The sequence below is a fragment of the Dendrobates tinctorius genome, unplaced genomic scaffold (genome assembly GCF_039654945.1).
Source record: "Dendrobates tinctorius isolate UK_male_01 unplaced genomic scaffold, ASM3965494v1 ptg000128l, whole genome shotgun sequence".
In the NCBI taxonomy this organism is placed as follows: Eukaryota; Metazoa; Chordata; class Amphibia; order Anura; family Dendrobatidae; genus Dendrobates; species Dendrobates tinctorius.
In genome coordinates this window covers 6,834,398-6,853,337 of record NW_027361796.1, presented here as the reverse complement: position 1 = coordinate 6,853,337, position 18,940 = coordinate 6,834,398, and the positions used below count along the sequence as shown (strand labels likewise).

The 18,940-nt window shown below is 44.7% G+C and overlaps 1 protein-coding gene across 1 annotated transcript; it reads right to left on the bottom strand.

The window, feature by feature from the left end:
* Positions 1-1,243: 1,243 nt before the first annotated feature.
* Positions 1,244-17,415, bottom strand: MLANA (melan-A). Its single transcript, XM_073542649.1, has 4 exons — positions 17,238-17,415; positions 14,852-14,948; positions 10,934-11,038; positions 1,244-1,527 (listed from the first exon to the last, which is right to left on the bottom strand). The coding sequence occupies exons 1-4, from the start codon at positions 17,399-17,401 to the stop codon at positions 1,459-1,461; spliced, it is 435 nt and encodes a 144-aa protein (XP_073398750.1). The 5' UTR covers positions 17,402-17,415; the 3' UTR covers positions 1,244-1,458.
* Positions 17,416-18,940: the final 1,525 nt, after the last annotated feature.

The window sequence follows — 18,940 nt, the reverse complement described above, 5'->3', positions numbered from 1 at the left end:
TGGCAAAAATGGCCAGGTCATTAAGGTCAAAATAGGCTGGGTCATGAAGGGGTTAACGCTTTAAATTTTGGCATGCTTCAATAGCCTCCATGGGAGGCTAGAAGCATCCACAACTCTATCGGCTCTGCTACATATAGGCGATGAACAGATCACCTATATGTATCAGAAGTTACAGCATTGCTATAAGCACTGGCCACTGGGTTGCGCTCATAGCGATGCGACATCAACCATAGAGGTCTCTAGTAGACCTCTGGTTGTTATGCCAATGCATTGCTGACCCCCAATCATGTCATGGGGTTGGCAGTGCGCTCATTTCCAGCTGGAAACACTAGTTAAAGCTGGCTATCAGCGTTTGTTTATTGATGGTTTTCGTTTTATTTTTCTCCCACTACTAATGGACTGTAGTCATAGGCAACAGGGAAATGCAGTTAGAGATGGCCCAGCTATTAAGGGGTTGAGGAGACTCTCCTCCCCTTCCCATTTTGCTTTATATACAAATTTGGGGGGGGGGGGGGGGGGGGGGGGGGAGGTGAATTTAAACCTTTTCCCTCCAAAATCCATTTTCTCTTTGGTTTGTCAGTCCATAAGTGAAGCAACACTGACATGGTTCATCCAGAAGTCTTCCCATTCTATTTCAGCAGTCAGTTTTCCTACCCTAAATCCCTCAGCCCTTCTGTTAGGGTCTTCTGGGAAAAATGCTTAAAGTCTTCCATTATACTTAGCGTTTACTGACTGGGAATATACCCCGTGAGTTGGACCCTGTGTACATCCTCAGAGTCCAGAGGTTACAGCATAGTGGATGAGATTGCACAAAATCCCATCTCCACTATACGCAGTGAAGCCAGAGGCATGCCTGCAGATGCACATGCGGCACGTCTTTAGACTGCAGCATGTCTATCTTGTGGAGATACTCAGTCTCTGCAGGATAGTCACCCATACTATGTAATGGGATGTGGAGATTCTGCATGTTCAATGAACAGATGCAGTGTCACCTGCATTCAAAAGCCGACAGCGCTTTGGACAGAGCGGACATGTGCTGCATCCAAAGTGCTGCCTAGTATCGAATGTGGGAACATGCCCTTAGAGCCCAGCTCATCCTTCCTGCTCAATTTGAGCACCAGGCATTTTAGTGCTTGACCACTAGTCATTATGAAACCTTTGGTCTTCCCAACTCTGCCATCAAGGCTCAATACTTCGACCTACGCCATAGAGGTTATACAATGATTGACAACAAAAATGCAAGTGTTTCTCCACCATATTTAGTTATTTATTTGACAAAGACATTCTCGCCTAGAATTTTAAGACCCTCACACCAAATTGTACCTGTCAGCAATACACCAAGAGCTATAATTATATTCAAGTGTATTACATTTTAACATTGTTTATGCACAGATTTTAGAGATACATATATGACTTAGGTGGCCACAGATCAGATGAGAATTTTTGCCTGTGCTCAATTCATGGAGTGTAAGGTGGTGGCCGAGTCTCTCCAGCAATCTTCTCATATGCAGGGGGTGCGCCAGGTACCTACCGTGGAAAAAAAAAAAAAAAGCCAAATTAGGTTTAGAATGCTCAAGAGAGTCAATGGTTGAACAGAAATGACCACTCAAGGTGAAAGCATTTTAAGCCCTGGAAGACAGCTTTTATGCCAGTATTCAGGTGTAAAAAGCATATTGCAGTCTCCAGTTACACAAAACCTCACTTAAAATGGCATGCATACTCTGACAAAGCAAGTGGAGCTGGGGTGACCACCACTGGTTGAATTCATGATGTGCAGTGGTTCACTATGCCACCAAATTTTACTCCAGCAAGGACTTTGAGTACAACTTGTGGCAAGGCACAGGTGTATGTCAATCTGGCTTCACTGAAAAAGGTCAGTATTGATGCATCAGGCTTTTTGCTTTGACATTTTAACCCCTTCATGACCTGTTATTTTTGCACCCATATCTCTCCCTACTTACTGGTAACGGGACTCTTTGGAACCCATGATAACATCACGAGACACAGGAATCCTACTAGTAAAAGAAGAAGTTCTCACCCACGTGTGACAGGAGGGAATATGAGGGTGCAGTCATGGGTTTGAAAAATCCCATTACTGTAAGTAACTAAGACTATTGGTCACCCATGAGAGAATGAGAAAATTCAAAGGGACTACAGCCAAGAGCACCCTTCTCCCAGAGGTGAAATTGAAAGGGGGAACCCATATCCAGTCTATAATGCTTGTAGAAAGAGGAAGACGACCAGGTTGCTGCCTTACTGGATCTGCTCGATTGAGAAGTCAGATCTCTCCACCCAGGAAGTTGTCACGGCCCTTGTAGAGTGATCCTTCAGACTTTCTGGAACCACTTTGTTACTAACCGAATAAGTTAAAGAAATGACCTCCCTAATCCACCTAGCTATTGTGCTTTTTGATGTCCTAGTGTCCTTCCAGGGACCCAGAAAGAATTACTATCCTTCAAAGGAGTCAGTGACCGGTCTTTCAGTAGACCTCTAACACATGAAGATGTTCCTTCTGATTTTTTTTTTTGGGCTAGAAGGGGGGTACCCTCCTGTAATGCCATTTCAGGTAGGATGGATCAGGCTTCAAAATTACCCTGTCTTCCAGAAACTGAGTAAAAGGTGGAACTATTGAAAGGGCCTGAATATCACTGAACTATAGGGCAGACGTTAAGGGTAAGAAGGACTGTCTTAAGAGAAATAGCTTTAACAGATGCTGAATTAATGGGCTCAATGATAAATCTGGTCTTGGCACTCATGAGTTAAGTCCCATGGCACCACTTTCTTGGTTGGCCCTGGATTTATATACCCAATAATTTCACACCAGATCACAGCTATACAGGGCCTGCAGAGTTAACACCTGGGCTTTGAGGTGCTGGTAGTTTGAGACCTTTCTGCAGACACCATAAAAAAACCACACCCCCTTCTGGAGCCCCAACCTCCATATTCTATCCTCTGGGGTCAAACAGATACTTGTTGACACCTTCCTACTCTGAAGTAGGATGAAGACAAAGGAAAGGGGTTGCTCTCCCCATCTTAACGGCACCCTCAAAATTCCTTGCTGACAATTGAAGGTTGGCTGATGGTGGATTCCCCCCCCCCCCCCCCCGAGAGGAGATTCAGAACCTCCTGGACACCCAAATGTCGGTGATGGACATGGTCCTTAAACATGAGAACTATGGTATTGTGAGCCAAAGAAGGAACAATTAAGACAACCCCCCCCCCCCCGAAGACCCTCTGGGGTTTAGAGAACAGAAGCTTTCTACCTTCATGGTCAGCCTGGTGGCACAGAAGTCTATGCATGTCCAGATGGAGGGGGGGGACCTCATCCCTTGTATTGCCACGTCTTCTAGATGAGAATACCCATGCCCAACCCCTGGGACTCACATCTGTGGTGACCACCTATGTGATTTTAGTCACCCAGGGACACCCACCCCTAGATGGAATAGTGACATCAAAACCAAAGGAAGGACTGCATTGACATTGGCAGGGAATAGTCAACCTTCCTTCCAGGTGACCTTTAAAGGAAGCAATTTCTTAATACACATCACTACAAGGCTCTAGAATCAACCTGGAACCACTGGAATACACAGTTCTAGAACCTAGAAGGGACATGGTGGGAAATTCCAGGGCCCTTAACACCTAGCCTTAGACCTTTTCTATTTTGTTACCTGGAAGACTACATGCCAGCACAAGCCCCAAAGATTCCTGTGTTTAGGAGCTCTATTTTTTTTTACTTTAAGGTTCAATAGCCATCCTAAACATTCTAAGGTGGACATCACCCCCTCCAGCTTACTATAACCGTGCTGGGCCAAGTTGCCCGCCACCAGAAAAATTATCCAAAAAAGGGACAATCAAAACATTCATCCAGAGATGGGCCATCATTTCTGCAAACACCTTGGTGAAGACATGAGGAGTAACAGAGAAACCTGTAAACTGGAGGTGATCAACTACCCCCCTCCAAATTGCTACCACAATTCTGAAGTCCTGCTGGTGTTCTACAGGTTTAGGCATATTGTAGTAAGCCTCCTTCAGATCTAAAACCACCATGAAGTGAGATTGCCATGAAGCAATCTAGGAAGATTAACTATTGACAATTTCTCAGATTCAATTTTGAATGGAAGGGTTCCCAGGAATTTAAGGCCCTTCAAGTGTATTGCCCTAAAGCAGCAATTGGTTTCTTCATTAGAAAGAAGGGAATAAATCCCCCTTCTCTCTGATGCGGAAACTTCTAATACAGTGGATCTCCAACCTTTCTGACCTAGATATAATGATAACCAAGGCTTTTCCACAGAAGTCACTCCAAAGCAGTATACCTAGATCCAGAGGTCCCCACAAAACCCCCATTCAGCATTCTCCCATCCAGCTTCAGGCACCTCCTCTGACAGGTAGTATCCTGTCTCCAGAGTTACCTTCTCTAAACCCCCCTAAGACCAATATATGTGCATCCAGATTTGCTCTTCTGTGCAGGGCTACTCACACAATTCACCATTTTGAGATGTGCTCCTTATACCTGTTTACTAGACCTGGAGCTAATGCACTAAGCTGGCAGACAGCCACAAGTCATAGGACTGAGCCACATGTGGCTCCCAAGCTACAGGTTGGGGACCCCCATTCTAATAGGACAGCCTTCTGTACCAAATCTGAGACTTCAGCCTCTAGGCCCTGTTGCTCTGCTGACAAGAACTAGAGAAAATCACCACAAACCTTCCTTGTGTGATTGAGTAGAACTTCATTTAGACTGGCTTTTATCAGGCCAAGAATCCAACTGCTTCCTGATTTTTCCCCCTGGCAGGGGGGAAAAAAAAAATAAAAAAAAAATAAATTATATTATATATATTTTGAAAACCTCCCCCACCCAGGCTGGAAGTAATTGGCCTGGCTTTTTGGAGTCCTTAGAGGAGGCTCTGAACATGAAGCTTCTACCTTTCCTTCTCCAGTCTTCACATTTGTCTTGATCTCAGGGGGGCTTCTTTCAGGTGAATCTTTTCCAGAAGGATCTCTTGAAACCTTTATAGAGTCATCACCCCTCTCCAAAGCAGGCATCTCCCCCATGGAATGACAGCTTTGTTCTAGACTGGATATCAGCTGCTGATCTTGCCGCTAAATGAGTTGAATTAGCAGGAGTGCCCAAAAGAAAAGCTGCAACCTCTTGCACAAGTGGGACATTGGTCAATATATTGTCTCTTGATGCTTGTCCTTTAACTTGTTTTCCAGATGATCTAACCAGATCATTAATGACCTGCCTGTCCATGTAGCAGCCACTGCTGGCATTAGGGCTCCAGCTGACATCTCCCATTTATCGCTAAGGAAGGTGTCTGCCAGGTGGGGGGGGTGTTGCCCAAGTTTCCCATATCCTCAAAGGGGAGTGAGGTTAGTCTAGAAGCCTTTGCTGCAGACAGCTTTGTGGCTTTGTCCTATATTGACAAAGGCTCAAAGGGATATTGCCTCCTGCTTTGGCCACTGCCTTTCAGGGCTTATCTACAGCATTCTGGGGTAAGCCCGCGATTATTACACTCACCCAGTGGGGGGAGGGGGGGGACGGACGGACACAGTCTGGTGCGATGGGTGTCACAGGTTCAGTGTAAAGAGGTTTGTTGGATGCAGTGAAGGGACGGAGACAGAAGGGATTAACAGGATTTACTCAGGCAACTAACAAGTAATACTACACAGCGAGTCAAGATTAGTACGGGAGCGATGGGAATGGCACAAACCATGCTCGAGAATAAGGTATACAAAAGCAAGGTAACTTATCACTTGCAGTTCTTGCAGGGGAAAGGCTGGAAAATCTTCTGATGGCATCACAAATCATGGACAAAGTCTCTGGCTCTGCTACAGAGGAACAAGAAGCACTGACAATGCTGATGGATCCAGTCTTGCTTTGCTTGGGTGCACTGGAATGTGGAAACAGTCCATGATGAGAGTTCCTCAGAAGTGGCACTGAACACGAGCTGTGGGTACGCTCAGACCGCAAAAGCAGGCAGTTCTTTGGAGTAGTCTCTAGGCAGCTTATCTTTTACCACAGACAGGGCAGGGCAGTCCAAAAGCCCAGTGTCAGATGATAACTTAATAGCATCAAAGTCAATCTTTTAGTCAGCATGCTGAGGGATTGGTGGTGTGGAGTTCTCAGCCAGAGCAGCAGAGAGGGAGTCAACCTTCTCCTGTCACTTTCCTGCCAAGTCTGACCCATTCCCAAGCTCAGTCCTCATATTCACCACACCCCCTGCTGTCTAGCATGAAGGTCCTTCTCTCCCAGAAGAAGCCTTCCCCTGCAACAATCCCGATGGTTTCTAGTGCCCTTCAAGGCTGGAACTATCAACTGTCTCATCTTCTTACACCAGCACATCACATCTTCTTGCAACAGCACCCTCCTGCTTAATTCATAGCTCTCTAGCATTGCCCTCCTGTGCAGGTGTACTTCTCTGCCCTGTTGAGGACAGAGCAAAGTACTGCATTGCAAAGGTGCCGAGTCTGACCCTTCCTGGCACCTGTGACCTGCAGTACTTTGCTCTGTCCTCAACAGGGCAGAGAAGTACATCTGCGCTGGAGTGTAAGGTGGTGGCATTGCTATGGACCATAGAGACAAGCTGCCACTTTAAGAGACAGCACCCCAATGGGACATTCTCTCTCCCCTGCAGTAAAGACTGTGGTTTCTTCTGCCAGCACTGGAGAGGGGCAGCTTTTCTGTGTGTGAATTGAGAGCTGAGATTTCTGCAGGAAGCAGACGTGCCTGCCTTGATCTGTGATGAAAAGAACGTTTAGTCTGAGACTGACTTTGTAAGCTATTCTGGGATTAACAAGGTGGCTTTCCTGTGTTGCTGTGAGGAGCCACAAAGACAAGACAAGAAAGGAATCCAGAGGAGGGAATCTGTTTCTAGGAGCATCACTGGACCTGCACACAAAGAAGAGACCATGTTCCACAGAGCTTCCAGGAAGAAGTGCACACCATCTTGCAAAGCTGCAGGGGCCCCTGGGAATGGACTGAGATACCAACGCTACTGTGAGAGTGTTAACCTCTTCTGTGCACATGCTAGGGCTTAGGATAGGCTGCAATGGATAGGAGCATGGCAGCCATGTGGCCTGGTTATAAAAGGCCAGATGGGTTATAGTTAGTGTAGCATCATACATTACTGTGTTCTTGCCAGTTGGAAAAATACACTGAGCTGTTAGTTGGTGCTCTGTGCTGTTTGACGGCCCAGCTAAATAATATTATCCTTGTAAATTGTCTCTTTCCATAGCATACCCCTGTTTCTGCATTTTCCTAAACACTCCATTCCTTGCCTGTAAATAAGTTAACCCTTTGTTGTTTGCACCTCATCTTGTGTACTGTGGTCTCCCAGCCATCACTTCAGGAGCGCAATGCTGGAAAACTATGAAGCAAGCAGGAGGGTGGTGTTGCAAGATGTGGGTCTGGCTGCTCCCATCAGACCAGACCCCCCCCCGGGTGAGTATAATAACTTTATCTTGCAGGTTGAATTGGGGGGCTGTTATGAATGAGTCACCGGAGGAGGAAAAAATAACAAAGATGCAAGCTAAGTCCAGAAAACCCGAGAGGTTGGTAGTTAGCGGATTGCAGACCCCTGATCCTATTCACAACAGCTAACAGTAGCCGTGGAGCATGCCTACGGTGGTCCTAGACGCCTCGTCAGTCGGAGAGCTAAATAAGCCTAAAGAAAAGGGGAAATCTAAACTGCCCCAGAGCAGACCCCAAAGCAATAGACAGCCCCCAACATGTATTGTCAGTGAAAAGATGAAAACACAGACAAAGACAGGCAGAGCAAACGATGGGGCCCAACTAACTAGATAGGACAGAAAAGATGCTGGCTGCAATCTGCAAAAACCCTACCAAAAATGTCCCAACACGTCTGATAGGAATAATGGTCCTGAAGTCGCTAGACTTCAAAATCCCTATATCAGCACTCCGATATATTCTGAGGACAGAGCAAAAGAGATTAAACCGATCAGGGACAAAAATGGAAATTCAGCATAGCCCCAGCCAGGGCTTGCTGCAAAAAAAAAAAAAATTATATATATATATATATATATATATATATATATATATATATATATATATATATGTAAAAATCAGACAAAATCTCATGGAACAATAGCAGAGCAAAACTTAGCTTTAGAAGGCAGGAACTGGACTGGAGGCCAGACCTCAGAGCAGGAGAAATCACCAGGAACCCTACAGGGCATCAGCTGCCTTATATCCACTCAGATTCCAGATGTCCAATTGCAATCCACCTGTTCAGGTGCCAGGTCTCTCCCATCCAAATCAGTTTCACCACCTCCTTTTACCAGCAGAGGGAGTTCATCAGACATCAAAAGTGAAAGAAAATGAGCTCACAACAGGGGGCTTACCTACAGCATTATAGAATGCTGTAGACAAGCCCTGAAAGGCAGTGGCCAAATCTTAGCAGCTGACAGGTTCTCTTTAAGTTACAGTGGAGGGGAGCCTTTGTCCCTTCTCCGTTCCCTCTGGATAAGGGCATGGATTTTCTCACAGGAACTGACTTATGCTTTTTTTAGGCCAAGCCTCCAAACAATGTCCTAAACCAATTTTGGAGGTGTAGATTTCACTAACCCCATTGTGGTCTTAGCTGCCTTCATGAGCTTGCCCATCTCTTCTATAGGGAGACAGCCCTTTTTACTGACAGATTGAGGAGTTGGCATTTGAAATGCTAGACACGTCCCTGGGACCGCTGCCTAGCCCTCTTATGCTTCTCCCCCCCTCCCCCCCCCCCCCCCCCCCCATGAAACTTTCTTGGAAGGGGATTTAAGGGACCTGCTAACATTTGCCCTGAGACCAGTGGCAAACTTAGGATCTCCTCTGCCACTGTCTGCTCTGTACTAGCCTGGCAAAGTCTTTAGGTCAGAGTCAGGCAGTAGATCTCTGCAAAATGCATACTCCTTGTGTTTAGACTTTGCTATGCACTTATTTCACTGGCAATAAATGCTAAGAGAAAAAAAGTTTAAGCTACATCACCAAGATCACTTGCCAGTCTGAGTTGACCAAATTGTACTGGCCTTAGAGTGGAACACATCAACTGCTATTCTGCCTGCTTCTAGGGTTTTTCAAGAGGCTGTTGCTCGGTTACCTCCATAATCCTACAGGGGACAATGATTAAGGAAGGGACGATCCATGCTCTTGCTGTCGCTTAAATGAAGGAGCTTGGCTATTGCCCACATGTCATCTGGGCATGCCCCAGCCACAGCATCTTAAATGGTTCTCTTTAATGGAGCAAAAAGGGGGTGATTTGAGCTCATGTTTGCCACAGGCCAGTGTTCACAGGAGGATTGTAATGACAGTTATAGCAGTCTTTAGCAGACTCATGGCTGTCATGAAATCCATTGGTCTACTGTGATCACATGATGGGGCACTGATTCATGGAAAGTGCTGCTGTCCATGCAACAGTGGGATTAACTGTGCCATCTGTGGCTGTTAAGGCACATAGTGGCTGATTAAATTTATCATGCATGGGAAGAGGAGAAAAAAAAAAAAAAAAGCAGGGCTGTAAATATGAAGTTTTTATTCCAGCTCACCCACCTGGAGCTCAGACACCAGCCTTGCCCCAGTCTCACATCAAGGATTAGGGGGGAAAAAAAAAAAAAAAAAAAAAAAAAAATAGGGATACTGGCTCAACAGGACTGGATTTTCTTTTTTCATTTTGAAAGAGAAATTACAGAAATACAAAAGAAAGGTACATGGTCGATATGAGTTAGGCTGGTTTCACATTTGCGTTTTTTAGCGCTGGAAAAAATGCACACCTGCGCATGCGTTTTTCCCCCTATATTTAACATGGGTGCGCATACCTGCGCGCTGGTAAGCGCATGTATGCGATTTTCATGCGCTGCATTTTTTTGGGGTGTGCGTTGGGATTTTCCAGACGCAGCATGTTGCATTTTTTGGCCCTGCAAAAAAAGCGCATGCGCACGTTTTGCGCTAAAAATGGCCATTATAGCCTATGGATGCGCATATGTGCGCACTGGCATGCTCATGTATGCGTTTTTTTGCATATGCGTTTTTTTTTTAAACCATGGAATTTAGGGGTTTGGGTTGGGGTTTGGGTCAGGGTTAGGGTTAAGTATGGTTTTGTTAAGGATTAGGGTCATGGTTAGGGTCAGGATTAGGGTTAAGTATGGTTTTGTTAAGGGTTAGGGTTAGGGTCAGGGTTAAGTATGGTTTTGTTAAGGATTAGGGTCATGGTTAAGTATGGTTTTGTTAAGGGTTAGGGTTAGTATGGTTTTGTTAAGGGTTAGGGTCAGGGTTAGGGTCAGGGTCAGGGTCAAGTATGGTTTTGTTAAGGATTAGGGTCAGGATTAGGGTTAGTATGGTTTTGTTAAGGGTTAGGGTCAGGGTTAGGGTCAGGGTCAGGATTAGGGTTAAGTATGGTTTGGTTAAGGGTTAGGGTCAGGGTCAGGGTCAAGTATGGTTTTGTTAAGGGTTAGGGTCAGGGTCAGAGTCAAGTATGATTTGGTTAAGGGTTAGGGTTAGGGTCAGGGTTTGGGTAGTGTGAGGGGCCACCTAAAAATGTTGGAAAAAAGCGCAAACGCGGTAAAAACGCATACAAATGCATAAAAACGCTGCGTTTTTTTCATGCATGCTCATAAAAATGCTTGAAAAAAACGCAGCAGTTGTATGCTTATGTATGCGTTTTTTGCGGGAAAAACGTGCTGCAAAAAAACGCAAGTGTGAAACTAGCCTAAGACTGCTTAGTGCAGTCAAAACACAATATTCAAAGGTCATGAAGGGGTTAAATAAGGTTTTTTTAACTAATCCTTCCCCTCCCTTTTAGAATTTGGATTCCTAGGATATGCTCAGAAAGTGTATATGCGACATTATGCAAGAGACATGAAGTCTACCTACTGCAGAAGTTTTGTAAAAAAAAAAAAAAAAAAAAACCTATAGAAGCTAAAAAAGAAAAAAAATTACCACATTGTTCAGAGTGTTGTAATCCTGTAAAGGCACTTTACATTCTCCAGTTTCTCGGGATGCACCCATCATAGATCTGATTGCAGCTGGATTAAAGTGGCGGGTCTAACAAAGAAAAAAAAGTTATATATATTTTACAAACAAGTTTAGAAAGAACACACTGACACCAAGTTAGCTGTACTCAATTTTCTCAGTGTACATCTGCGAGAGAAAGGATTATCCACCCAACTAATATTAAAGGTTAGTTTGTTGACTGCAGGAGGTGCAGCCTCTGGGACCCTCCACACCTCAGTCCTGAATGAAGTAGAGGTACACATGCTCTGCCTCATGCATTTTCTGAGACTAGTGGAGAAATGCAAACAGCACATCACACAATACCCCAAGCCTAAAGGCCCCATCTCACATAGCGAGATCGCTGATGCGTCACCGATTGTGACACAACAGCGATCTTGCTACATGTGACACATAGCAGCGGCCGCCCCCCTCTGCTGGATATCGCTGATTGCGCTCGAATGTCCTGGGCCATCGTTTTTCCATAGACTGTCTCGCTGGCCAGCTTGCATTGCTGTGTTTGACACCGACGAGCGACCTTGTTCGTGACGCAGAACTCCGGCTGGAATCGTTCAGAATAGCTGATGTGTGACAATGCACCAGTGATCCTTACCAGGTCTTATTGTTGTCGGGATCGCTGGTGTGGGTCGCCCTCCCAGGGCTGTGGGGTACTCTGTACGGGGCCGGTGTCGGCGGGTTGTGTCACAGCAGCTGTGACCCGGTCCATGGCCCTGGGCGCCCAATGTACAAAAGGGAGATTGAATGGTGGAATGTAGTTAATGGAATAGTTCGTGACGCCACGTGTGGTGTTTGGCAAGTGGGATGTTAGGCTGACGCTGCATGCAGATCCTCTGGGACTGATGGTGTGTTGCAGCCAAGATGGTGAAGCTCCCCGCAGGTGGAGCTGTAGCCCCAGGGCAGTGTAGATGTAGCACAAGAGGAGAGGCGCAGGCGGTGTAGGAGCTGGTACCCAGATGTAGCGGTGCTGGGTGCATTGGCACAAGAATGAATGGAGGACACCAGGGCTTGTAGTTCCAAAGCTTTACTCACAGTCTGTAGTACACACAGGTGCCTGACTGTGCCGTGTCCTCCGGGTCAGGGACTCAGTCAACCTCCAGGCCAGATGGAATGCTCCCTTCCAACATGTGCCTTTCTGAACATCTCCTCTTATAGCACCTTTAAGTGTGAATTACTCCTAGTACTGATTTACACTGGAGTGCCTCCTTACAGATGTTCTTATGAACTCTACTTGTACGGCAGACAGCTGTAGCCTGCTTCGGGGGGACTCCTTACTCCTGAGTCTGGCTCACTATCAATGTTGCTGTTGTGCCCCCAAGTCTTAGATGGGAGTAGTGCATTTACAGCTCACTATTCCACTGGTGTCTGCTGTAGAACCATTAGTGTCCATAACCTCAGGGACTGAGCCCTGGCCTTGCACTTAGAACTTCTAGGCAGGGTTCTTCCTCTAACCCATGTCCTCTGTTCCCTTTTACTCCTACATTCCGTACTAGTCTTTTCTTCTTATGGAAGATCAGGTTTCAGTTCAATGTCTTTCTTCTTTCCTTTCCCGTGACAGCAGACCCAGGTCACTGAGATCTGCTGCAGCACCTCCTTCCCTCTCAGGGATCTTCTTTCCTCACTCCTCTGAGTGACTCTGACTGACCTGACTAACTACTCATCCTAAATGCTCCCGCTCTTTGAGGTATTCTAACTCCACCCGCCTCCCAGCACGTTTCGTGTTCCAAGCAGGGAGCCACCAAAGGTGCTCGGCTACACCAAGCAGAGAGCCGCAATGTGGCTTTGCTGAACTACTCTGTTGTGTGGGATGCAGGTGTTGGAGCGTGCTCAGGAGCCTCCAACTTACCTGGATGGTGGGGCACCACACCCCAGGAGGAGGTGCAGAACCTCTGTGGCGACAGCCTCAGGGGCACCACAGGTGCATTGTTGAAGAGATCTGCCTGTTTGGCAGCTTACTAGCGACCCCTACAAGCTTGCATTGTTGTTGGGATCGCTGGTGCGTCACTATGTGAAACTGGACCCTAAGGCATGTGTGCCCATGGTCAGGAACTGCTGCAGGTTTGTCTCTGCCAGCTGTTACAGCATAATGGATGGGATTTCTCGCTAGTCTCCACAGCAAAAATTTCACCAGTGTAATGAAGACACTAGGCAACCAGACATTGAGTGTTGAGATCTATGAAGGGCGTAGTTGAGCTACAGGGGGTGCAGAGAAGTGGCCAAAATAAAAGGAAATTTATTGCCACTACCATTACAGATAGAGGCCTGAGTTTATTACATGGATTGTTTCCATTAAAGAAGCACCCACTACCTCTAGATCAAAGGCAAAAGGAAGTTTTACAGAAATTTAACCCTCACCACCACTATTATCCCATCCCTAACCCACCTCTTCAACCTATCACTAATGTCTAGTACCTTCCCTTCTGCTTTCAAGCATGCCACAATCACGCCTAGCCTTAAAAAGCCAACCCTCGACCCAACCGCTATGTCCAGCTATCGCCCAATATCATTGCTTCCAGACTCCTGGAACAGCATGTCCATGCTGAACTTTCCTCCCACCTATCAACTAACTTGCTCTTTGACAATCTACAGTCTGGTTTCCCACCCCCCCCCCCCCCCCCTCCACTGAGACAGCCCTGACTAAAATTACTCTGTGGTCGGGGGTGGTCCTACACTGTCTAGTATTAATAACCTTATCATGTGTCAAAGTTGACATCTGTGTGAATAAAGGCTTCCCCTGACTGGTGTCCTAGTGGTTGGGACCCGGTCCTTGTCTGCCCTTATTCACACGGACGTCAACTTTGACACATAAGGTTGTTAATATTAGACAGTGTAGGACCGCCCCGACCACAGAGTCACCTTGTTGATGGTGGGACGGCTTATATGCTATGTTTGATCAAATACAGTATTACTAAGAACTCTGTATGATTTAAATGCACTTTTGCTTTTTACTTATTTAATTATAGCAGGGTTTTTTCATTTTGTCTTTTGTATGTTTTTGCATACATTGAGTGCACTAGGATGACATCCAAATGCAGTACAATGTTCCGCTTGCTCCCAATGACTTGTATGGGGGTGAGTGAGCCGAGTCTTGCTGACAACTGCAGCATGCTGCTATTATTTCCTCATACCAGTTCTGCATGAGAGCAATTGCAGGTCTGAGCTGCCCCATAGTACAACCCTGGGCCGAGTGCTATGTGAGCTTTATCACATAGCAGTCAGTGTTATAAGCTTGTGTGGCTCTGTCCTTAGTTTCAGTCTGGGGTCAGATGGCCATACCAAGACTTGGGTCAGTCAAACCTCCAGAGAGATTGTGTCCTTGTCACAGATTAACTGGATTGGTGCACTAATACACGCTGATAAAGAGTAGCTCTGGGTGGGCCCCTAAGCATGAGGCAGATACACCCTCTGCCTCCCCTCTGTTTCTGGCTACCCTCTTTCTGTAACCCTCTTTCTGTATAAGGGATTAATTCTGGTTGCCAATCCTCTCCCTACCCTCCAATTAAGAAATGCATCTCCACCCCATAGGGGTCTTTGCCTCCTTCCAGTAAGCTGTAATGAAGCATCAGTTCCAGGTCTCAATCATGCATCACTATTTGCAAGACAAAATTAGGACTGGCACAGAGTATAACTGAAAGACTATGGATCTGGGCCATTATGATTACCGATGTGTGAAACGGCCAATCACAAAAACAGACTACATAAAGTACAGAACTTCTTAGAATCACCAACTCCATTTGTACTCTGTTGTTGGGCAGTTCCCCCCCCCCCCCCCCCAAAAAAAAAGTTGTGCATGTATATTATACATGGTAAAAGATTTATTTATAACTTAGGTCATAGTACAATTCTTACCTTGAGTATTTTATAGCCATTTCGCCTTTTGAAGTACCAGCATCCAATGATCAAGACAAGGGCAGCTATAATAGCAAGAATTGCAATTCCAGTAGTCCTAGAAAATATAATGGGAAGAATATGTCAGAGGTACAGTTTATAAATTTAGAATTAGGGACCTATTGGGTTAAACGTTTCAGAAAGCACTCCGTCCCACAGAAATACAGATACATACGGCTGATGGCTAGAGATACATGCCAGAACCAAGAGTTACTCAGACTCACAAAACGTATTAATTGCATTACGTTTTCAACAATCCATGCAAGTTCTAACTTACACATCCAGAATTTTCCAAACTAGTCCATGAAGATCTGGGACTCAGATGTGGTGGTGTTTGCCCTACATTTTTATAGCTCATACATTAAATCCAGGCTGCAGCTCATGCATAAAACATGATCCAATTTGGGTCTGTTTTCTCAATATTTGGTTAATCCCTAAACATTGCAAAATGGTGGTTACACATTAGTGGCTCACAGAAAATTGGGTTTTCAAACTTTTTTCCCCCCCCTATACATTGAAATAACTACAGAATCCCACTGGCAATGTCTGCATCTTACAGACACATTCAGATTTAGAAGTCTGGTTTCCTTGCAGCTATTATATAAACTAAAGAAAAAAAAAAAAAAAAAAAGAGTGCAAAGTTTTCTATAAATCCAATCCACTTTGCTGGATCTACAAGATAATACAGAATCTCCGAGCAGACATCTTCAATCATAGCGTGTAAATACACAAAGAACCCCAAAATTAGTTGTAGGAACAACTCAAAAGGCATAAATTAAAGAGAAAGTCCAACGCTGCATGAAATACACAGTATATCAAACTTTATTAAGGTGCAAGAAAGACATGGGGAAACAGGACTCAATAGTACAATAGAATGGAATAAGGGGAGGATAACATTCTCATTACACCCAGAAACAAGACTCGCCACCCCCTCAAAGCAGCGAGGAAATTCCCCATGTGTCTTTTGCACCTTAATAAAGTTTGATATATATTTTATGTAGCTTTTGACCGTTTTTCCGCTTTAATTTATGAATCCACAAAATGCTGCATTCCCCCCCCCCCCCCCTGAACTCGTCATTGGGACTTATTGTAAATGGATTAATGTATTTTAACATCTAGAATGCCATCGCTGTATAGGAAACATGCTTGACGTGCTTTCTTCTAGTGTCAGTTAGGGTGCGTCCACAAGGGACAAATTTGAGAATTTAAAAAAAAAAAGTTTTCTATGCATCAATTTCATGTGAGCTTACCCTCCAGCTACACTCACATGAACCAATCAGTTCCCAGACATTTGAGTCTGCAGATTCACACACACACGCGTTTATTTTTAACAACATACCATAGGTTTGTGCAGAAAGTTACCCATATGCATTAGCACATTGCCTGGCAGTGGTCATACCACTGCGCACACGGGCAACAGACTGAAGATATCGGCGCTAATGTAGCCCTAGAGTGAACGATAGAGGGTCTTGTGATCCAAGAGTGAGAGGAGTCCAGTTCATTCAATGGGCTGCACTAAAGGCATGTATAGGGCACCACTGAGGCCACAGAGTACGTGTAAAGTCTGTAATATTGGCAGTTGTGTCCCATGATTTAGGAATCAGTTTGTGTTATATCTGGCTATTTTGTGGTCATGCGATCTGATCAGCTGGCGTGTGTATCCGAGAGCCTGACATGTTAAAATGACGTTGTCAGTCTGACAGCAGCATTTAACACACCAGGTGCCAGCATGTCACAAAACCGCCCATTGGTTGTCATGATAGCCAGGGGTGTGCAGAACACCCTGTGCCTGCCAATCACTGGCTTTCAGAGGAGATCCTGATGCTACACAGTGCTGAATTACTTTTTTTTGGCTACCACAGGCAATCAATACGTTGTGCCTACCCCAAAATGGTGTCAAACACATCAGCTCAGGACGCAAAAAAAAAGTCACAAGGTGGTGAAGGGGGTTAAACAGGTTGTCCAGATTTATAATGAGCTTGTAGTTATGTGACTGCAGACTTGCAAGTCCTCACAGCACCACACGGTCAGGATTCACAACACTATTGAAAATCCCAGTTTTGTTAGCAATAAATTGCAAGTTATGGGACACATTTATCATACATTGTAACTTGTGGCTTTTTTATGGTTGCAACTTTGTAGGAGGTTAGGACACTTCCATTGCCAGAAGTTGGAATAAATAGTAGCAGAAAGCTAATCCCATACAGTCATTTTCCAGTAGAGACATTCCATTTTATACTGTATGAGAACAGTCTACATAATCCATCCCCTTATAAAACACATTCCATGTACTAATACATGTGCCACAAACCATCATCCTGACCATTTGCATCTAATGCACACTTACTCTTCTGCACTGAGCCCCACATGTGGCCGGCCTCCACTGGCATTGTATGCCCCCGATGTACGGGACGAGCCAGGACGGGGCATTCTCCAAGGTTCACAGAACCAGCTCCTACTGAACTGCAAGACAGAACTGTTTAAAACCATTACTTGACCCTTGCCTCTCATCTGAGACCCCTCAGGGAGCACACACTTAAATACCCCTAGACATCATCTCAGGTATCCAATTAGTACAATTAGAGAATAGGCCGTATATTAACCCCTTCAACAAAGCACAGTGTTTATTTTATTAAGAAAAAGATGTTACTTTTATTCATGACCCACCCTACATAGATTTCTCGCACACTTTTTCTTAGAAAATCGACCCTTTTTTCAAGTTTTTATTTCACTTTTTTTTAGCTTTTCTTTACAAATTGACAAAAACATGTTGTAAGTTGTAAATCAATAGGGAAAAATGGAACTCACTACAACTAGTGCATTTGTCTGGCATTTTTTTAAATACTTCTACAATATTTTTTTTATTAGCTCGAAGGCTATGTTCACACACATTTTTCAGCATTTTCAGCTGTGGTTTTTGCAGCATTTTTTTGAGTGCGGATTAAATGTGTGCTTTGTGTACTGTGCATGTTTAATAAAGTTAGTTATATTCACCATGGTGTTTTTTTAGCGTTTTTTTCTCATTGCTTTTTGTGCGTGAAGAAATGATGCAAGAAAAAAGTGAAATGCTCCAGGTCTCAAATTCAGTCAGGAAAAAAACCAAACAAGCGTGTGCATGAGATTTCTGAAATCTCACAGCTTTTTGGCTATGTGTTTTTTTCATCTTTTTTTGTGCAACTTAAAGGCTGCTTTTTTGTGATTTTGCTGCTTTTCTGGTTAATTAGGCTACGTTCCCACTATGAGTTTTTGTTGAGTCTTTTAAGATGCAGAATTTCTGCAACTGTTATTTAAATTCGGCTACTTGCGTTTTTTATGTTTTTTTAACATGCGGTTTTATTGCTTTTTTGATGCTGCGTATTTTATGTCATGCTTTAAATAAAGCTACTTAGTTTTTTAAACTTCCTAGTATTTGGCTTTGGCAAAACTTTATTGATATACATAAGTAAGTTTATATGTGTTTTTGATGCGTTTCTGTCACTTAAGTGCACGTAAAACAAATCTGTGTTTTTTACCTGCGGATTTTCGCACCTAATGCAAGTCTATGGGGAAAATCTGCACAGACAACTTAGCGTACCCACAAGAGAGATTGACATGCTGTGGATTGGAAGCACACACAGCGTAGATCAGTTTACACTGCCTGAAAAAGAAGCACAGTGGACCTGAGATTTCTATAAATGCCATCCGTTGTGCTGGAACTTTAAGCAAAAATCCACAGCGTCAAAAACGCAACAAAAGCTCATCGTGAGAAGGTAGCCTAAAACTAAGGGCTCATACTCACATGCGAGAAACTCAGCCGTGTCTCGCACGTCACTACCCGGCACTGCCGCCGGCACTTGGGAGCGGAGCGTTCAACTGCGCAGAAATACATACAGTTGGACGCACCGATCCGAGTGCCGGCGACAGGGCTGGGTAGTGACGTGCGAGACTTGGCCGAGTTTCTCGCATGTGAGTATGAGCCCTATCTTTATTAAGCATGTACTGTAGACAAATGACACATATAATTAACAAATGCATAAAAAAACTTGCAAAAATGCAGCAAAGCCTGTTCTT

Coding starts and splice junctions, on each gene's coding strand:
- MLANA (XM_073542649.1), bottom strand. CDS start 17,401: ATGAGAGGCAAGGGTCAAGTAATGGTTTTAAACAGTTCTGTCTTGCAG. Junction 14,949..17,237: donor GTGGGGCTCAGTGCAGAAGA/GTAAGTGTGCAT, acceptor TATATTTTCTAG/GACTACTGGAATTGCAATTC. Junction 1,528..10,933: donor ACAACACTCTGAACAATGTG/GTAATTTTTTTT, acceptor TTTCCACGGTAG/GTACCTGGCGCACCCCCTGC.